The 20687-nt window shown below is 45.4% G+C and overlaps 1 protein-coding gene across 16 annotated transcripts in view; it reads right to left on the bottom strand.

Moving 5' to 3' along the window:
* Dysf (dysferlin) overlaps positions 1-20687 on the bottom strand; it is a 205189-nt gene that overhangs the window by 159111 nt on the left and 25391 nt on the right. For all 16 annotated transcript variants that reach the window (XM_052174136.1, XM_052174140.1, XM_052174138.1 and 13 more), the window contains exons 2-3: positions 19418-19473; positions 17261-17352 (exon numbers count right to left, since the gene is read on the bottom strand). In XM_052174136.1, coding sequence (XP_052030096.1) covers positions 17261-17352; positions 19418-19473 — 148 coding nt within the window. The remainder of the gene's footprint in view (positions 1-17260; positions 17353-19417; positions 19474-20687) is intronic.

The following is a 20687-nucleotide window of genomic DNA, read 5'->3' as shown; positions in this document are numbered from 1 at the left end:
CCCTCCCAGACACAGGGAGAATTCCAGGAAGTGGCGTGGTGAACAATGGCAGGAAATGCAGAGGGAAGTGCCGGCTCCACCTCTGCCAGCCCTAGCCCTTCCGGCTGCCCCCCAGAGCTGCCTTGGAGTGACTGTCATTTCCTCCCTGATACCTCTTTGGGGGCCATCGAAAGTGTCCCCATAGGAACGAGGGCTAGGCCACCTGACCAAGCCCGCTCAGTCAGTCAACAGGTTCTCCAGCGCAGGAGCGAGGATTTGAAAATAAAGAGACAATTAGACAAAGCTGCAGTAGGACCCCAGTCGATTCTGAGACTGAAGGGTGGGTTTAATAATTCTCAATCCATTTTTATACCAATTTAATAACATGCAGGAATTAAGATCAATAGTAGTACAATGAGGAACAAGCAAGACAGTAAACACAAAATTGTCAAGGCAGTAAGCAAAGTCCCACAGCACTTCAGTGACAGTTGTTTTCAAGGGTGTGTAAGGATGATCAAAATACCAGAGCCTATTTCCTCGTCTAAGCCCAGAATCTCCCCTGAAGCTTGTTTCCACTTGTTCCACCCTAAGATAAAAATTCCTGCCTTAACCTACTTCCCTATTATGCCCTAAAGTCAGATTCCTGCTAGAAGTTCTTGTCCTTGGCCAATGTCAGGCTCCTGCCAGGCAGCACAGCACCCCAGTAAGACTCTCCACAGCTAGTCCCTCCAAGGTACCAGGTTTTGAGGAAGAAGGGCTAGAGGCCACCTGTCCAAAAGGGGAATGCTGCGGTGACAAGTTTGAGGGGTCAGAGGGACGCAGCCTCCCTATGGGTGAGTGAGGTGGGAGCATTGTTCAGCGGGAAGAGGCAAGTGGCAGAGACTTATTGAAGTGGATTAATGAGGTCTGAGGTTAAGAACACTGACTGCTCTTCCAAAAGTCCTGAGTTCAAATCCCAGCAACCACCTGGTGGCTCACAACCATTTGTAACGAGATCTGACTCCCTCTTCTGGTGTGTCTGAAGACAGCTACAGTGTACTTACATATAATAAATAAATAAATCTTTTGAAAAAAGAAAAAAAAAAGAGTCCAGTGAGTCAAGGAGGGACCTGGAACCCTGCAAGGGCCAAGGCAGTGGGAACCAGCAGGGTGTGGCAGAGCCTACCAAGTTAGAAGCAGCCCTGTGGGCCTGGCCCCACCTCAACACCACCCCTCCCCCCAGCTTTCCTCCTCTTCCGTTTCTCTTAGCTTTGTAGTTTCAGAACCACTGGAACATGGGAGCAGAAGCGTGGGGTCTAAAAGAGATTCTGCCATCCCAAAGAAAGAGAAGGCAGGATGGGCATAGTAGAGGAAGAGCAGCTGAGACTTGACAGGGCACACTTCTCGCCCCACCCCAGGAAGAAAGAGTTGATTCCCTAATTCATCCGTGAATGTCAATGCCCTGTCAGACAGAAGCCAAGTGGGAGCCTCCAAGCCAAGGCTTGAGCAGTATGTGTGAAGGCGGAGAGGGGGGAAGCTAAGTTTATGCTAACGAAATACGAAAAAATGGAAACAATTTTGTTTAAAAACCATTGAGTCTTACTGCATCACTGTTTGTGAGAACAAAGCACAAAAGCAACCCAGCCGTCCACCACCCAAGACTGTGTAGATACAGCACAGCACATCTGTGCTATGAAATTCTGCTGTAAAATAATACATTTCTACAGAGTTCTCAAGACCCAAGGTCAAGTACTAAAACCAGTCCGTACAAGAGTTATTTCATGCTGTCTACTGCATAAGAAAAGGGAAGGTCACGACTATCTTTGTGACTGAGCAATAAAAGCTCTGGAATCATCTACGCCAAGCTAAGGCCATTGGAATAAAAAATCAGGACTGCTTTTTTGGAGAACCATGTGAAGGTTGCTCAAGAAACTGAAACTGGATCTGCCCTAAGACCCAGCCGTCACGTTTCCAGGTATATATCCTAAAGAAAGACCAGCGTGTAAAAGACACACTTGCATGTACTTGTTTACAACAGCTTAGCATGGAATCCACCTAGGTGGCCATCTGTAGGTGAATGCATAATTAAATGTGATATATACATGTATACGTTCTACAATATCAGGCTATATTAATGAAATGTTACTCGGCCGTGAAGATTAATATTCTATCATGCCAGCAAAACATATACACCTAGGAAGTATTATGTTAAGTGAAATAGATGCAGACAAATTTTGAATATTCCCTTTCATTTGTAGGTTCTCAACCACTGATGGTAGGAGGCTGGAGAGATGACTCATCAGTTAAAAGTACTTGCTGTTTCTTGAGAAAGAAGTTAGGGAAATGACAGCCTTCACAATAGCCACAAACAATATAAAGTATCTTGGTGTGACTCTAACCAAACAAGTGAAAGATCTATATGACAAGAACTTCAGGTCTCTGAAGAAGGAAATCGAAGAAGACCTCAGAAAATGGAAAAATCTGCCATGCTCGTGGATCGGCAGGATTAATATAGTTAAAATGGCCATCTTGCCAAAAGCAATCTACAGATTCAATGCAATCCCCATCAAAATCCCAACTCAGTTCTTCACAGAGTTAGAAAAAGCAATTCTCAAATTCATCTGGAATAACAAAAAACTCAGGATAGCTAAAACCATTCTCAACAACAAAAGAAATTCTGGGGGAATCAGTAGCCCTGACTTCAAGCAATACTACAGAGCAATAGTGTTAAAAACTGCATGGTATTGGCACAGTGACAGACAAGTGGACCAATGGAATAGAATTGAAGATCCAGAAATGAACCCACACACCTATGGTCACTTGATCTTCGACAAAGGAGCCAAAACATCCAGTGGAAAAAAGATGACCTTTTCAACAAATGGTGCTGGTTCAATTGGAGGTCAGCATGCAGAATTTTTCGAATTGATCCATTCTTATCTCCATGTACTAAACTTCACTCCAAGTGGATCAAGGACCTCCATGTAAAACCAGACACACTGAAACTAATAGAAAAGAAACTGGGGAAGACCCTAGAGGACATGGGCACGGGGGGGGGGGGGGGGGGGAACTTCCTGAACAGATCACCAATAGCTTATGCTCTAAGATCAAGAATTGACAAATGGGACCTCATAAAATTACAAAGTTTCTGTAAGGCAAAGGACACTGTTAAAAGGACAAAACGGCAACCATCAAATTGGGAAAGGATCTTCACCAATCCTAAATCTGACAGAGGGCTAATATCCAATATATACAAAGAACTCAAGAAGTTAGACCCCAGGGAACCAAATAACCCTATTAAAAATGGGGTACAGATCTAAACAAAGAATTTTCATCTGAAGAGATTCGGATGGCCGAGAGGCACCTTAAGAAGTGCTCAACAACATTAGTCATTAGGGAAATGTAAATCAAAACAACCCTGAGATTTCACCTTACACCAGTCAGAATGGCTAAGATCAAAAACTCAGGAGACAGCAGGTGTTGGCGAGGATGTGGAGAAAGAGGAACACTCCTCCATTGCTGGTGGGGCTGTAAGATGGTACAACCACTTTGGAAATCAGTCTGGCAGTTCCTCAGAAAACTGGTCATGACACTTCCAGAGGACCCTGCTATACCTCTTCTGGGCATATACCCAAAGGATTCCCCGGCATGCAATAAAGACACATGCTCCATTATATTCATAGCAGCCTTATTTATAATAGCCAGAAGCTGGAAAGAACCCAGATGCCTCTCAAAGGAGGAATGGATACAGAAAATGTGGTATATTTACACAATGGAATACTACTCAGCAATTAGAAACAATGAATTCACAAAATTTTTAGGCAAATGGTTTGATCTGGAAAATATCATCCAAAGTGAGGTAACCCAGTCACAAAAGAATACACATGGAATGCAATCTCTGATAAGTGGATATTAATTAGCCCAGAAGCCCTGAATACCCAAGGCACAAATCGCATAACAAATGACTCCCATGAAGAAGTATGGAGAGTGTCCTGATCCTGGAAAGGATTGATCTAGCGTTGGAGGGGAATATAAAGACAGAGAAAAAAAGGAGGGAGGTGATTGGAGAATGGATGGAGAGAAGAAGGTTTATGGGACATATGGGGAGGGGGGATCTGGGAAAGGGAAATCATTTGGAATGTAAACAAAGAATATAGAAAATAAAAATATTAAAAAAAAAAAGAGTACTTGCTGTTTCTGCAAAGGACTGGGGTTCGGTTTCCCAGCACCCTCATGATGGTTAACAACTGTTCATAATACCATTTCTAGGGACTGAGGCACCCTCTTTTAGTTTCCATAGGCATTGTACACACATAGTGTGTACACACATAGTGCACACACACACACACACACACACACACACGCAAAATTGCCCACACATCTAAAATCATCTTTTAAATTGATTGTGAGGATAGACTCAGAGGGCAGCATGGTTGTCTCACATGCTAGTGGCCCTGAGTTTGATCTCCAGCACCATAGAAACTAGATATGGTGGTACAGACCTGTAATCCCATCACTTGGGAGGTTCAGGCAGGGGGATTTGGAGTTCAAGGTCATCTTTGGAAAAAAAAGACCAGAATGTATAAGAATGATTACTAGTGTATGACGGGGGCAGGGTAGTGGCAGGCTGGAGAGTGGGTGCTTAAACACACATGGATGTAATAGATCCATAGCACAGGAAGGGCTTGAGAAAAAGAGGGGCTTGATGGCTCCAAATACACAGGCATGCTAAGGAGGGGGCACTGCTCACTACCCAGTGAGGCCAGAGTATTGGATCAAAATATCACGCTAGACCCCGAAAACGTGACAGTCGTAGGACGGGTAAGGCTCATTAATTTAATCTAATTCAACTCGAAACCAAGCTAACACCCTGCAAAACATTTAGTTCTCAACCATATTCATCATGATTTTGTTTTCCGGTAATTTCTGTTTTGTTTTGTTTACTTGAGAAAAGGTCTTATTACACAGCTCAAACAGACCCTGAACTGACAATCCTGCTTCAGCCTCCTCAGAGCTGGTGCTGCAGGCACAAGCCGTGCGTGCCCAGTGCTTTCCTGTGTTCTGACACTCTAACATCCTGAGCCTTGCTGACCTGGAGACACTGACCCTCCCAGAGTGTCCGGTCCCTGGAGACAGTAAGGAAGGGCCCCAGCCGGCAGGGCATGGCCTGGAGCACAGCTAACAGGGTAAATTCTGCTTCCATTCTCCCTCCCTGCTTACCCTTTTGACGTCCCCAGCACATTCTCATTTGCTAAATGGCTTTGAGGCTCCTATTAGGTCTTACCTCTGAAGGGAGAATAAAACATGAATCTAAGTCTGTGCAGGATAGGCTGGGGGCATGGCTCAGTTTGCAAAGCCATGATGCCTAGGCATGAGGACCTGAGTTTGACCCTCAGTATCCACCTAAGAAACCGGGCATGGTGGTGGTGTTCCCCAGTCCCAGGGAGGAGGAGCTTGCTGAACAACCAGTGCGGACAATATAAGAGGGCCCCTGTCTCAAAGGACAAGGTGAAAATGCCTAAGGATTAATACCCAAAATTAACCTCAGACTTACACATATGCCCATGACAGAGGGAGACTGTGGCCCAGCAGTGGGAGACTTCAACAAAGCAGGACGGTCAAGGAATGGCTTCTTCCTCCCTCCAGAAAGTCTTACACGGTAGAGACATGGAGCCAAAGGACTAGAGGCAGGAGGGTAAGCTCCACAGAAGCCTGGGTCCACAAAGCCCAGTGTGCTTGCGGATCTACGTGTGGTGCTCAGAACTGACACCCCACTGTGACCTCAAGGACTGGACAGGGCTAGGAAGGCTCCCTCAGGCCAGACAGACCCAGGCGGGAGGAATGCTGGAGACTAGTTTGTTACATCCTGGGAAGGCAGGTCAGGGAAGCCGCACCACAGGTGCTGGGTGAGGGAGACATTCTGAGGAGCAGCACGTTTATATGGGCCCAGAGCATAGCTTTAACCCCACAAGGAAGAACACAGCAATACACAGTGGGAAATCAGCACCAGGCCAGGACACAGAGAGCCTCCTACCCAGAGAGACACGGTGTCCCCAGAGTCCAAGACAAACACACCACCTCAGCAGCATACAGTGATCGAATCCTGAGAAAGCATCCAGTGTTTCCCAAAGGAGGAAAAATGGAGAGCAGGCTTCGTTCCCAGCATCCACACAGCCATCGGTAGTGCCATCGGGTGTTCTCTTCTGACCTCTGGGCACCAGGCCCATGTATGGGTAGAGATATGCATGTAGACAAACACCCATACATATAAGATAGATGGATTTTTTTTTAATTAAAAATGTTTCAAATAAATTGTCCTGAGAGATAAAGACTGTGGGATTGAAGTCTAGGTTAGCAGACCTTGTAGCACAAACCCACAATACCAGCAGGCAGGGAGACTGGTACCTCAAGGTCATGCCAGCTACACTGCTAGAGGCCATTCTGGGCCAAATGAGACTCTCTTAAAAATTAAACAAACAAAACTTAAAAAAAAATACTAAAAAGCTAAAGAAATATGACTCTAGACTGGATCTGGTTCTGGGGGAGGGGCAGGCACTGTTTGGAAAAGCATTTCTTGATCAGTTAATAAGATGCTTTAAAGCATAGATTCCATGTATCAAATTCATCCATGTAATATATCTACTGATGTTAATATGGTGCCCAGCTATGAAATGAAATAGAAATTTCTCATCTTGAGAAATCTGCCCTGGACTATTCAGGGCCAGACAATTGGGATGATTACAACTTACCTTCAAATGGGAGGAGGCTAGGGAGAGAGGAAGGAAGGCGCAGAAAGAAGAAATTAGAATCAACAGAAGTGAAGGGCAGGTAGGCTGTCTCTGTACTCATTTCTTTACTACTACTATTATTATTATTATTATTTTGGATTTTTGAGACAGGGTTTCTCTGTGTAGCCCTGGCTGTCCTAAAACACACTTTGTAGATCAGGCTGGCCTTGAACTAAGAAATCTGCCTGCCTCTTCTTCCCAAGTGCTAGGATTAAAGGTGTGCGCCACCACTGCCCAGCTTCTTTATTTTTTATAATCGTGAAACTATACTTGTAATATTCAAGAAAGGTCACTATGGGTCAGTTTCTCATCTTTGAATATATATATACACGTGTGTGTGTGTGTGTGTGTGTGTGTGTGTGTATAATGTCTTTGAATATATATACAAATATCACAATTCAATCTCCAGTGATTCAGTTGCATCCTGTCATCATGAGTCAGAGCCCCTATCCATCCTGGAGTGCACACACACTAACACACACACACTCACTCCAGAGAAGAAACACTCATGATCTGAGCCTCCCGGGCCCTGAGCTATGCATGCCTGGCAGGGAAAGACAGGAAGAGAGAAATAGTAGGACCTTCTCCAGCCCCTGTACCCTCCCAGCCTCAGGCAGCCTTCCTTCCGGGACCTGACTCCCTAGAGATTGTCCAGAGGTATCTCTAAATAGTTTTCCACTTCAGTCCAGAGAAAGACAAAAGAAATATGCTGAAATCCAGGGATGTCCTGGACAGAATCCAGGGCAAAATATAGTTTTTAAAATCCTTGAAAATGAGGGTGTGCCCAGCACTTTTGAGCCCACAGAGAACAATGGGATGGAGAGCTCTAAGTATTTGGGCCCCAAACTGCCTCCGTGGAGTCCAGAAGAGGCTGATCCTACTATGCCTGCTCTTCCGGGCTCTACAACAGCACCCTGAAGCTCTGCCTTGCAAAATACCCTCTCGGGTTCCGATATCTGAGAGAGAATGCCCTGAGATAAGCCCCCGAGAGCAGAGGAAGTGTTCCCCCCCCCCCTCGTGCTCCAAATGGACCAAGAGCTTGGATTGCTAATCAGAGTCAGAGCCCAAGTACGCAAAGTACGCATAGTTAGGATTAGGCCAGAAGAGAAGTCAAAGAAACTAAAGCTCCCGTAGACAATCACTCCGTGATCTCACCACTTTTGAGGCAGAGGATAACACAGGTCAAGGCCAGCCTGGCTGGGCTACAAAGAAAAACATTGTATAAATAAATAAATAAATAAATAAATAAATAAATAAACAAGCAAACAAACAAGCCAGCCAGCTGTGGTGGTCTGCAATTCCAGCATTCAGGTGAAGCAAGAGAATTCTCATGAATTTGAGACTAGCCTGTGCTACATAGCTATACTCTATCTCAAAATAGAAACAGAGATGATAGGTAGATAGAAAAAAAAAATTCTTAACTGTCAATCAAAGAAACACAAGCTACACTGTATGTCCTCTTGACCATGACTGTGCCAAAAGGGAAAACACTGACACCTTTTCTACACTGTTGGTAGGCATAAGTTTGATTATTTTTGAAAAGCAACTTGGAAGAATCTCCAAGCTTCTTTGTGCAATATACATACGTGTGTGCATGTCTGCGTGGTGAGGAGAGGTGCATACATGTTTACAGGTGTGCCTATAAGCTTTTGTCTTGGTTTTCATGACAGAATCTCTCACTGGCCTGAAATTTGCACAAGCAGGCTAAGCTGGCTGGCCACCAGGACCCAGAGACCCACCCACCTGTGTCCACCTCTCCTAGGCTACGATTAGGCATATGCCATCACAGCTGACTTTTTTCATGGGTCCTGGGCATCCGGATCTACCCTCAAATTGGAACAGCCAACAGTTCCCCGGCCCCACAAATATCTTATATGATTATTCTCTTTACGCCAATGAACCCACTTCTAGAGACCAATGCAAAAAAAAAAAAAAAAAAAAAACAAGCAAACAAACAAAAACAAAACCACCCCCCACAAAACAAAACACAAACTTTGACACATTAAAACATTGGAATCGGAATAAAATTGTTCACTGGGTAATCACTTGAAACAAGAAATTGGGAGGAACCCAAACTCCATCCAGTAAAGGCATGGTGAGACAAATACGGAGCGCACATGGTGTATTCCCGAGTAAAGAGCGTGCGGGTTACCTCTGTCTCCTGTGTGGCAAGATGAACCTAGTAGAGGTGTGGGCAGGTCAGAACACGTGACAACTGAAAAATGAATGTGCCATACTGTGGTGTGACACACACGGAGAGTGACACAAAACAAAGAGTGTGTGTGTGTGTGTGTGTGTGTGTGTGTGTGTGTGTGTGTGTGTGTGAAAACATGCTTTATAGGCTCAGGAGAGTGGAGCAGAATCTAAACCAAGTTCCTAATGATAAATCCCATGAGCGGGAGGGAAGAAATGGATGAATGAAAGAAGAATTGGCACTTTCCCTTTATGCCTCCTTAGTAATGGAATTGTGTATATATACATACACAGACACGCGCGCGCGCGCACACACACACACACATGTACACATGCACACACACATATGCAGAAACATACATATATACACACATACAAGCATGCACACACACATACACACTGTTGTGGAGGTTTTAAAGTTTAAGGTATATGCATATATATTCTTATGTGTATAAATATGCAGGTCTGACATTCCTCAGGACACCTTGGTTTTTGAGGCAGGATTTCTCACTAGGATCTGGGACTCACCAATTAGGCTGGGCTGCCTGGCCATAGTACACACCTGTCTATGTGACACAGCACTGGATTACAGGCGTTTACCGACACCCAGCATTTACATGAATTCTGGGGACTGGACTCAGTCTTCATGCTCGTGTCACACATTAAGTTATCTCCACAGTCCATTTCCTTTCTTTTAATATATGTGTTTATGTAAGAAACATATCCAGACATGCAGAAGCCGGGCGGTTGGTGGCGCACACCTGTAATCTCAGCACTCTGGGAGGCAGAGGCAGGTGGATTTCTGAGTTCCAGGCCAGCCTGGTCTACATAGTGAGTTCCAGAACAGCCAGGGCTATACAGAGAAACCCTGCCTCAAAAAAAAACAAAATCCAAAAAACAAACAAACAAACAAAAAAAAAAAACGGAAAAAAAAAACGAAAAAAAAAAAAAGACACGCAGAGCTTGTTCATGTGCTGTGGGATTGACGCATGTGCATCTGTGTGTGTCCTGCTATGGGCCCTACACTTAACCTTCTCAGTGTTTTCATCCATGGGCTTTTGACAGACACACTGTTATTCACGCTACAGCACAACCTTGCCTCGCTGAAATTCACTGCTAATAATGGAGTTAAAAGTCCCTTCCTTCCTTCCTTCCTTCATTTTCTCTCTCTCTCTCTCTCTCTCTCTCTCTCTCTGTGTGTGTGTGTGTGTGTGTGTGTGTGTGTGTGTGGATGTGTGTGTTTCCCCTTAAAAAAAATACAGACAAACCAAAACAATAACAATAAAAAATAAGAAATACACACACACAAAACCACAACCCAAAACATCAAAGTAAACAAGTGAAAGACTGAAAAGGAAAAAAAAAAAAGCCAAGAAAAATGGCCAAGAAAAGTGAAATGAGACAAAAGGTCTACAAGAATATTATAAAGTTCATTTTGTGTTACTCAACTACTCCTGGGTCTGGAGCCTGTCCTGGGAAGTGGTTAGTGTACCTGGTGAGACCCCATTGGAGAAATCTGATTCTTTTTTTCCTTGGCCGCAGGTCAGTTACAGGGAGCCTGTTGGTTAGGAGTTGTAGCCAGCAGTTTTTTGGTTTTGGGGTTTTTTTTGTTTTTAAATCCTTATGGTGCAGGGCTGAGATAGGGCTCAGATGTTTAAGAGACAGTCAGGGTTGAAACAGTGTAACAGTCTAGAGCTGTCTGTCTGATACAAGAAGCTGCTAATCGCCGGGAGCTGCTTACATTTAAAACAGGAAGCTGAAGTAACAGTCTAGAGCAGTCTGTCTAATACAAGAAGCTGCTAATCGCCGGGAGCTGCTTACATTTAAAACAGGAAGCTGAAGTAAAGAACCGGGTATGGCAACCCTGCACACCTAAATTCTCAACATTTGGGAAAGAGAAGCAGCAAGACCAGGAGTTCCAAGCCTCCCTGGGCTACAGGGGGTGAGGAGGGGGCGGGGGAAGAGGCAACAGACTTGTGAGCTGAGGTGTAGAGAGCCTGTGGAGGATGAGGAAGGCCTTGGGGGTTTCTAGATGCAGATTGAAGGAAACAGAGGCTCTGGATCTGTAGAGAGAGGAAGGTGAGAGGAGAGACTGGGAGAGGGAAGTCCCCCTTATGAGTCAGAGCAACCTGGTTGGAAGAAGGCCCCAAGCGGACAACAGTGAGCTCACAGAAGATAGCCAGGAATCCCAGGGTGTGGCTGCCACAAGACCCCTCAGGACTTGGCTGACAGCAGAGGATTCGGATTCGGAACAGCAAGACAATACCAGTCACCATCCACCCAGGACCAGACTGTGTGGCTGGCGGGGCTTGAGGAGGTTTCTATAAAAATCCTCACTGAACTTGTCTTAGTTACTTTCCTATTGCTGAAGAGCCACCGTGAGCAAGGAAATTTATAAAAGGAAGTATTTAATTTAGGCCTTGTGGTTCCAGGGGTTAGAGTCCGTGGCCATCATGGTGGGAAGTACGGTAGCAGGCAGGCAGGCAAGGTGCTGGGGCAGGCCGAGAGCTCCTATCTCAGTCAACAAGCGGGAGGCAGAGAGAGCTAACTGGGACTAGTGTGGGCTTGTGAGACATCAAATCCCACCTCCAGTGGCATACCTCCTCCCACAAGGTCACATCCCTAATGCTTCCCAAAGAGTCCCACGCACTGGGGACCACTTATTGAAATGTATGAGCCTATGGGGTGTGCATCTTCATTCAGACTATACGGAATCACACGTTTCCGTCGTTCCAATATTTAGTGTCACATGGCTGCCCTAGGCACTGCTTAGTATGTTTCATATCTTTGTCTTGGAATTTTGAATTCTGTTTTCTTTCTGTTGCAGTGTGTGTGTGTGTGTGTGTGTGTGTGTGTGTGTGTGTGTGTGTGTTTTATGCATGTGTGTGCTCATGTGTGTGAGGGTGCCCTGGCTGGGGTTGGTTTGGGGTGCTTTCTCCACTCCTTCTCTCACTGAACCTGGAGCTCCTGTTTCAGCTAAATTGGCTGTCCAGTGAACAGCAGACAGTCAGATCCCTATCTCTGTGCCCGCAGCACTGGCATTACAATTGCGTGCTGTCAAACCCAAATTTTATGTGGGTGATGGAAAACTAATAAGTCCTCATGCTTGGATGGCGAGCACTTAACCAGCCGAGCCATCTCCATTTTTTTTCTTTTTTTTTAAAGATTAATTTATTTATTTCACGTTATTTCATTTGTTTTTGTTTGTTTGTTTTTGTTTGTTTAAAGACAGGGTTTCTCCATATAACAGAGATCTGACTGTAATGGACTTGCTTTGTAGGCCAGGCTAGCCTTGAACTCACAGATAGCTACCGTCTCCGCTTCCCAAGATCTGAGATTAAAGATGTCTGCCACCACACCCTGCTTCATGTTATTTCACGTATGTGGGTACACTGTGGCCGTCTTCAGACACACCAGAAGAGGGTGTCAGATCCCATTACAGATGGTTGTGAGCCACCATGTGGTTTCTGGGAATTGAACTCAGGACCTCTGAAAGAGCAGTCAGTGTTCTTAACCACTGAGCCATCTCTCTGGTCCATTTCTTCTTTTCTTAAACAAGCTTGTGGATATAGATTACAGCATAAGGGCATTACAGAATTTCCATGCAGGGACCCTGTCCTCTCCTGCTGCTTCAAATAGGGTCACCTCATTTAAATTGCTGCTATGAAGACCATAGATCTGCTTGTTCTGATCATTCCCTCACAGAAGAGGGTGTTTAGGTAGCTCTGTCCTTTTGCAGGTATTTATGAATGTGAACTTAAGTTTAAACTTAGTCTATTACAGTTTAATTCTTAAATTGCCAGAACCGCTAAATCAAGATAAATGCTTGGAAAACTTAAAAACTCACATCAGAGTATCTGTAAGACAGTAAGTTCTGGTAAGTGATGTCTAGTGAACTGGCTATTCTGGATGTGGAGGTTTGAGGAACTGTTTTCCCAGTATGCTGGCCTGCAGTGACCTGCTCACTTGACAACTGGTGAGCCAAAGTTCACCAGCGGGGGCTAGTGGTAAAAACATATGACTCTACAAAACATATGACCCAAAGAGCTGTTCCCTGAAGGTCCAGCTGGGACCCAAACTGTCAAAACTATGTCCACAGTCCCTGCTGCCTCTGGGGTCTCAGACACCTCCCACAGCTCCTAGGAAAGGGCTAAATACTGAAAACGAAACCTGCATTTCCTCGTGGCCTGCAGTTACCCAGCCTGTCCACCTTTGCCTCACTAAACTCTCAACTCCGACGTCATCAGAGGAACTGAACTCTGCAGCACTCCCAGAACCCAGCAGCCAGGAGCCTTGGGAGCCTCTGGAATGCAGAGATAACAGGGCCTGGAGAATGACACAAACACCTGCCCTCCAGCCACACACAGCTCCAGCATAGCCTTTGGGACCATCACCAATCTAAGAGCCTTGGTTTCCTGTCTGTGAGGACAGCAGCAGCATCTGCTAGAGACAGATCATGTCATAGACCAGGCTTCCACAGCACCAGAACCCTGCCTAAGCTAGGTTAGGACCAGCTGGGAGGTTTCTCTGTTGCTGATGCTAGCCTGGGACTGGCCGGAGGCTCCATTCCCAACAAGGCTGAGCCTGGCACACCTCCGAATTCCCACAAGAACGCACTGCCCTTCACTTCTGCACCTGGAGCCACTTTCCCCTCCAAAGCCTGGCCCTGGGTAAGTGTGGGCCCTTCTCTAAGAAGCCTTCCCAGACTGCCTGCCCCATGTCCAGAGTTGCTCCAGAGGTGCTAATCCACCTCCAAGTTCATTGAAGTGCCTGCCTTTCCACAAAGCAGTGAGACTGTAGTGAAGGCCTCAGCTTTTATTTTTTTATTATTATTATTGTAGTTGTAGTTGTTGTTGTTGTTGTTGTTGTTGTTGAGTACTGTGTATATGTATGAAGGGAAGACATCACATGTGCCATGATTAGGCCCCTACCTAGTAAGCCATATTAACAGTTGTGGGCCACAACTTCTTAAACCTTGGGTTAGATATTATCTCAAAACGCAATATGGGCCTTGCAAAACCACTTAGCAATGGTAAAAATTTCTAAACCCAGCCAGCTGTGGTAGGGCATGCCTTAATTCTGGCACCCTGGAGGCAGAGGCAGGCAGGTCTGTGTGAATTCAAGGCTAACCTGGTCTACATAGTAAATTCTAGAATAGCCAGAGCTATGTAGAGAAAGAAGAAAGAAAGAAAGAAAGAAAGAAAGAAAGAAAGAAAGAAAGAAAGAAAGAAAGAAAGAAAGAAAGAAAGAAAGAAAGAAAGAAAGAAGGAAGGAAGGAAGGAAGGAAGGAAGGAAGGAAGGAAGGAAGGAAGGAAGGAAGGAAAGAAAGAAAGAAAGAAAGAAAGAAAGAAAGAAAGAAAGAAAGAAAGAAAGAAAGAAAGAAAGAAAGAAAGAAAAGAAAAGAAAAGAAGAGAAAAGAAAAGAAAGGAGGGAGGGAGGGAAGAAGGGAAGGAGCGAGGGAGAGAGGGAGAGAGGGAGGGGAAAGGAAAGAAAAGGTTTCTAAGCACTTCTTGACCAAAAGATAATTTAAAATAAAGTATATAACAGCAGTGCTCCCCATGTCCCTCATGAGACCCCTTCACCGAAACCTTGGGTCTGAGCACATGACACGTGACCTTGCACCACGCATGCCATCATGCAAAACCCACAAACACTGCCTCAAACATCTGGGCTCAGACTCAAGACTACTGCATGCTGGAGACCGCAGGGTTTTTTAACATATGTACAAAGTTTTCTGATCTTGTAGAAAACATTAATATTTCCTATTATTTTCTTACTGTCACTCCTCAGCACTCAAGCTGTGCTGTGAGGCACCCACCAGAGCAGGCAGCTCAGACACAGGGCGTAAGTCAGAAGGAAGTCTTTATTAGCTGGGGAGCGGCCACACTGGGTATTTAGGATCCCAGAGGAACACCAAGCCTTTCTCAGGGTGATCAAGTAAGCTTTTAAGTACAAAAATCAAGTTCTGAGCTGGGTCATGGTGGCGTATGCTTTTAGTCCCAGCACTTGGGCGGCAGAGGGCGGTGAATATCTGAATTCAATGCGAGCCGCCTGGTCTATCGAGAGAGTTCTAGGATATCCAGGGCTACATAGAGAAACTCTATCTTGAAAAACAAACAAAAACCAAGCAAAAAACATATTCTAGGTGGACATACTTCCATTAGCAAGACCATTACCCAGAAGCAGAGCTGCAGAAGGAGAAAAGCAAGGTTAGTTAGTATACTTAGAGACTTTCCCAGAGCTATGGGCTTGGATGGATTAGGTGTTTGTTTTCCTTTTGGTGCTGTTGTCTACATGCTGAGTTTTACAGCCTGAATGGCACTTCCATCATGGAGTCTGTTGTGCTAAGGTCTGTCCTGTTACAGTGAGTACTGGATTAGCACATCTTTAGATTGTATTATGTTCATCTGTTTTATTTTAATAACTGTGGTTTGTGTTGTTGACCTGAATTTCATTTTTAAAATGTTTAATTTTGATGAAAGATTAGAACAGATTTTCCTATGGTTTCTAAAATGGCTCTAGACATCCTTCTGTCATTTCACACTGTGTACTTAAGTGAAATAGAATTCTCAACATTGATGGTTCTAAAATCAAAATATTGAACAACTCTGCAAAATGTTGTTTGTTCTCTATCCTGCAGTTTCAAATACTCAGCCAAGCGTTAATTATCCAGGTAAAACTAAAGCATGTCCATTTCAGGAGGCAACATTTTTTAAATCTTCAATAAATGGTAAAATACATGCAAAACAATATAAAATTAAAAAATGTAAAAAAAAAAAATTCTTTTTTGATCTCACTGGGTAGCTCTGGCTAGCCTGGAACTTTGATCTCACTGGGTAGCTCTGGCTAGCCTGGAACTTTGATCTCACTGGGTAACTCTGGCTAGCCTGGAACTTGCTGTGTAGGCCAGGCTGGCTTCCTACTCACAGAGCTCTACCTGCCTCTGCCTTTCAGGTGCTGAGCTTGAAGACATGCACCACTGTGTCTAGTTAAAGTAAATTCCTTTATGAACTATTATCAGTAAATATTTAATTTACCCACTTTATATACTTACATGCCCAAAGTCACATCTAATTTTGGGGGTCAAATGAGGATCATGACTAAAGATGCACTGAGTGCCCTTAGGCACAAGCTGGCTCCCTGCCCTACAGTGTCACTTCAGAGGCACAGGGACAGTGCCCTGTCCTTCCTCAGGGATGCCTGACCACGCACCTAGGGCCAGCTTGAACCACAAGGAAACAGTAATGGCTTGGATTCTTTCTCCACGCTTTTAAGACTTCAAATTTGGCAGATTTCAAAGCTTGAGCCCCTCCCTGGCTTCTTGATCCCGCCTCCTTCCCAGCTTCCCCGACTCCAGGTTCATATAACCAAGATTCCCTGCCTCTGACATAGCTGACCCAGTTCCCAAACAAAGGCTCCCCTGTGGTCAGGTCTGTGTGCAGCCAGCCCATGGTCCTCGGGGCCAGATTTCAATGAACAGCACCAGGTACTGGAGCCCACCCAACACAGCCACACCCTGCTGTACTCTCCAGGGACCACTGGCCCCCTATCCTTACCTAAGTTCTATCACTATAGATCCTCCCAAGCTATGTCTCCTGGCCACTTACACCCAGTCAATTGGCCCATTGAGCTTTGGAGGTCTCACCAGCCATTACTTACAAGGCTCAGGATCACCCATGACAAAGAAGCCACCCATCGCCTGCCTAGACAGAGCCTGCCTTTGCCAGAAAGATTTTGCTGCTTCTGAGGTCTCTATTTGTCAACCCAACCAAAATCTAGACACACACACACACACACACACAGAGAGAGAGAGAGAGAGAGAGAGAGAGAGAGAGAGAGAGACTAATCAGTCTGCTTCCTGTTATTACTGTTCTGACTTCAACATCGCAGTTCTTACCTTAGGTTCTGCTTCTTCCATGCAGTCTTCCTCAACTGCTCCCTGCTAGCTGCAGCTCCTCTTTGCCTACCCACTTCTTGGAGTGTGTGTATAGCTGCCCTCACCAGCTAGGAAGAGGCAAGGAGTTTTCCCTCCCAAAGAGAGGCTACAGGGACAGGGAACTGCTCCTTCCTGTTCCCCAGAGCCCGCCCGCCCTCCTGGACACTCGATCCTAGCACACCTCCCGTTCCCTGCAGCTCTCAGCCAAGTTCCTCAGGCTACTGTAAGATTTTGTCCCAGCATCCACCACTGGACTAGGCCCCCGAACAACAATCTTCAGAAAATGTGACACAAAGAACTAGACCTCAGTAGCTCTGATTCCAGGGTTCAAATTCATCAAAACCCACCTGCACCTTTAAGTTACGAGGTCAGTCTTGGGCCCACTCACCTGTTTCTCCCCATCGTCTCATGGTCCTTGACCACCACGAGAAGTTCTGAGCTCTGATCCAGAGGAATACCTTTGAGGTCCCACTCAAAGCCCTGGAAGAAAAGAGGAGAAGGCAATTTAACCTGTGGCCCCAGGCTACTGAGCAGACATCCAGAATGTTTCTAGGGGATGAGCATGTAGCTTGGTAGTTGTTTTTGTGAATGGATGGATGGATGGATGGATGGATGGATGGATGGATGGATGGATAGATGAATGGGTGGGCGGATGGGTAGGTGGGTGGATGGATGGATAGATGAGTAGATGAATGGGTGGATGGATGGGTGGGTGGATGTGTGAGTGGATGTGTGGGTGGGTGGGTGGATGGATGGACATGGTGGATAGATGGATGAATGAGTAGATGGGTGGAGTGGATAATAGATGTTGTACTGGCTAGTTTTAGATCAACTTGACATAAGCTAAAGTCATTGAAGAAGAAGAAGCCTCAATTTAAAAAATGCCTCTATGAGATCTGGCTGTAGAAACGCCTAAAGGGCATTTTATTAATTAGTGATTGATGTGGGAGGGCCCAGTCCACTGTGGGACAATGGGCTGGTAGTGCTGGGTTCTATAGGACAATGGACTGAGCGAGTCAGTAGCAGCACTCCTCCTTACCCTCTGCATCAGCTTCTGCCTCTAGGTTCCTGCCCTTACTGAATTCTGACTTCTTTCGATGATGAACAATGATGTGGAAGTATACAACAAATAAATCCTTTCCTCCCCAAGTTGCTTTTGGTTTTCATCACAGCGATGGTAACCCTGACTGGTTACTAGTCACTAGTTACTGGTAACTATAGCTGCATAGATAAGTGAGTGTGTAGATGGATGGTTGAGTGGGTGAGTGAATTAGTAGGAGAGTAGATAGAAGGGTAGATGACTGAATATGAGTGGGATGGAGGGGAGATGAATTACTGGATACTTGGATGAATGGGTAGGTGATTGATGCATGGATGGGTGGACATTTGGATAAAGGGTAGATAGCTAGGTGAGTATGGATGATGGGTGGGTAGATGAATTGGTAAGTAAACGGATAAATAGGTAGGTAGATGAATAGATAGATGGAGCCAGGCAGTGGTGGTGCATGCCTTTAATCTCAGCACTTGGGAGACAGAGACAGGTGGATTTCTGAGTTCGAGGCCAACTTGGTCTACAGAGTGAGTTCCAGGACAGCCAGGGCTACACAAAGAAACCCTGTCTAGAAAAACCAAGAAAAAAAAGAATAGATAACTGGATGATAGATATGTAGATGGATAGATAAATGGATAGGTGGTTGTGTGAGTGGATGGACAGATTGATGGGTTGTCCGTGGGTAGGTGCATGAATGGGTGAATGGATGGGTGGGTAAAAGGGTGGATAGATGAGTGAAGAATAGATATGGGGGTGGATGAGTGGGTGATTGTGTGGATAGACTGGTGTGTTTGTGGGTGTGTAGATGCTTGGATGCAAGGGAAGGTAGATATATGAATGGGTTGGTGGATAGGTGGATGAATGGATGGATGGATGGATGGATGGACGGATGGGTGGATGGATACAAGAATTCCAGAGCTTCAGAGGCGATGGTAAGAAATAGAGACAAAAACAAAAGAAGAGGAAGCTACACTGCAGTAGCCTCGTGGACTCATCTCAGAACATCAGAACAAAAGCACAGCAGTAAAAGTGCCAGGGGATCCCTCAGGGCCCTCACACACCAAGATCATACAGCCATTCAAAAGCCAGATCCCTGGTGAGCAGGAGTTAGGGATGAGTTAAGGAAGGCCAGTCAGAGGCGTCTCAACCCTCCTAAAGCAAACACGCAGCCTGCACCCAGACTCTGTTCTCAGCCCTGCTTCAGAAGCCACATCCACAGAAAGCTCCTGAGGGGACAGAACAACTGGAGGACTTGGTTAATGAGGGAGTACTATGGAGAGGAGGTAGGGAAACCTGGCTGGCCAGATCAGGAAAACAGAGAAAAGCAAAACAAAAACAAGCATCTGTCCTTTCAGCATACCCTGTGCAGCAGGCTCTCAGGATAGAGAGAGCTGGATCCCTGCCCTTCTGAGAAAGCTGCCTCATGTGCCAGCCCCCTGCAGAGGCGGAAGGGACAGAGAAAAATGGGGTGGGGGGAGAAACAGGTGCATGTACCTCATTCCACACGGGGTTCACGCTGTTCTTGATGACTTTGGTTCTCTTCTTTACACCTGCGGGAGACAAGGAAGACAGAAGTGGGTACTCATCGCACTGGGCCCATCCACCCCACTGGGCTCACCTGTAGAGACCTCCCGCTGGATTCAGTTCCAAAGAAGAGGTCACAAAAGCAGTCTGGCCTCGGAACACTGACCAGAAATGCCCAGTGGCTGTCATTCTTCCCTCTTGACTTTGGGGCCACTAAACAACAGTGTGACCAAAAGGGTGTTTTTTGAAAGAAAATGTCCAACAACATGGTAGTATGTGACTTTAATCCCAGCATTTGGGAATCGAACATGTGAACTTCTGTGAGTTAAGGCCAGCTTGATCTATATAGAGCGTTCTAAGCTAGTCAGAAGACTGTTTCAAAGAAAAGGAAAAGGAAGAAGAGAAGGAGAAGGAGAAAGAGAAGGAGGAGGGGAAGGAGGGGGAGGGGGAGAAGAAGGGGGAAGAGGAGAGGGAAAAAGTTGGGGAGGAGGAGAGGGAAGAAGAGGGGGAGGAGGAAGAGGAGGAAGAAAAGGAGAGAAAGGAATAAGGGAAGGAGGGAGGAAAAGAGGAAGAGGAGGAGAAAGAAAGAAAGAAAAGAAAATGCCGGAGCCAACTCCTCGTTAGTTGTGTCCTCATGGTCATTGTCTGTCTACCCTTTTATTCTCCTAGCTCCTACACACACACACACACACACACACACACACACACACACACACACTAGGCAAGCCGAGTGCTTATCGCTTACCTGGGCAGGAAGAGCATCAGTCCAAGGGCATCCTTGGGTACAAGGTGAGTTTGAGACCAGCCTAGGCTACTTGGGTGACTGTCTTAAACAATTTTTTAAATGATAAAACTAAAATGAATAAACAAATGGAATAATCTTCCAATAAGATTGTTTTCAAATCTTTTAAAAATTTTCTTTTAAAAAACAAATATCTCTATGTATTATATTATTGCATTTGCATAAAATGTCCAGAGTAAGCAAATCTATAGAGGGTGGGCTCCAGGGGCAGAGCATGGAGACGGTAACTGGGAGTGGTTGATAGCTATGAGTATGGGGGACAATGTTCTTGAATGAGATCATAATTAATGTTCAATATTCAACCCCCAAATCGCCTATCGTTCACTTTGTTTGTCTGGTGATTCTAGGGATTGTACCCAGGGATGTCCTAATGTTAGACAGGAGCCCCATTGCTGAGCTATAGCCGAGCCACATCCCCAGCCTATTTTTCTATTATTT

The sequence above is a fragment of the Apodemus sylvaticus genome, chromosome 2, assembly GCF_947179515.1.
Source record: "Apodemus sylvaticus chromosome 2, mApoSyl1.1, whole genome shotgun sequence".
Lineage (NCBI taxonomy): Eukaryota > Metazoa > Chordata > Mammalia > Rodentia > Muridae > Apodemus > Apodemus sylvaticus.
The sequence above is the reverse complement of the archived record's forward strand: the minus strand, read 5'-3'. Positions and strand labels throughout refer to the sequence as shown.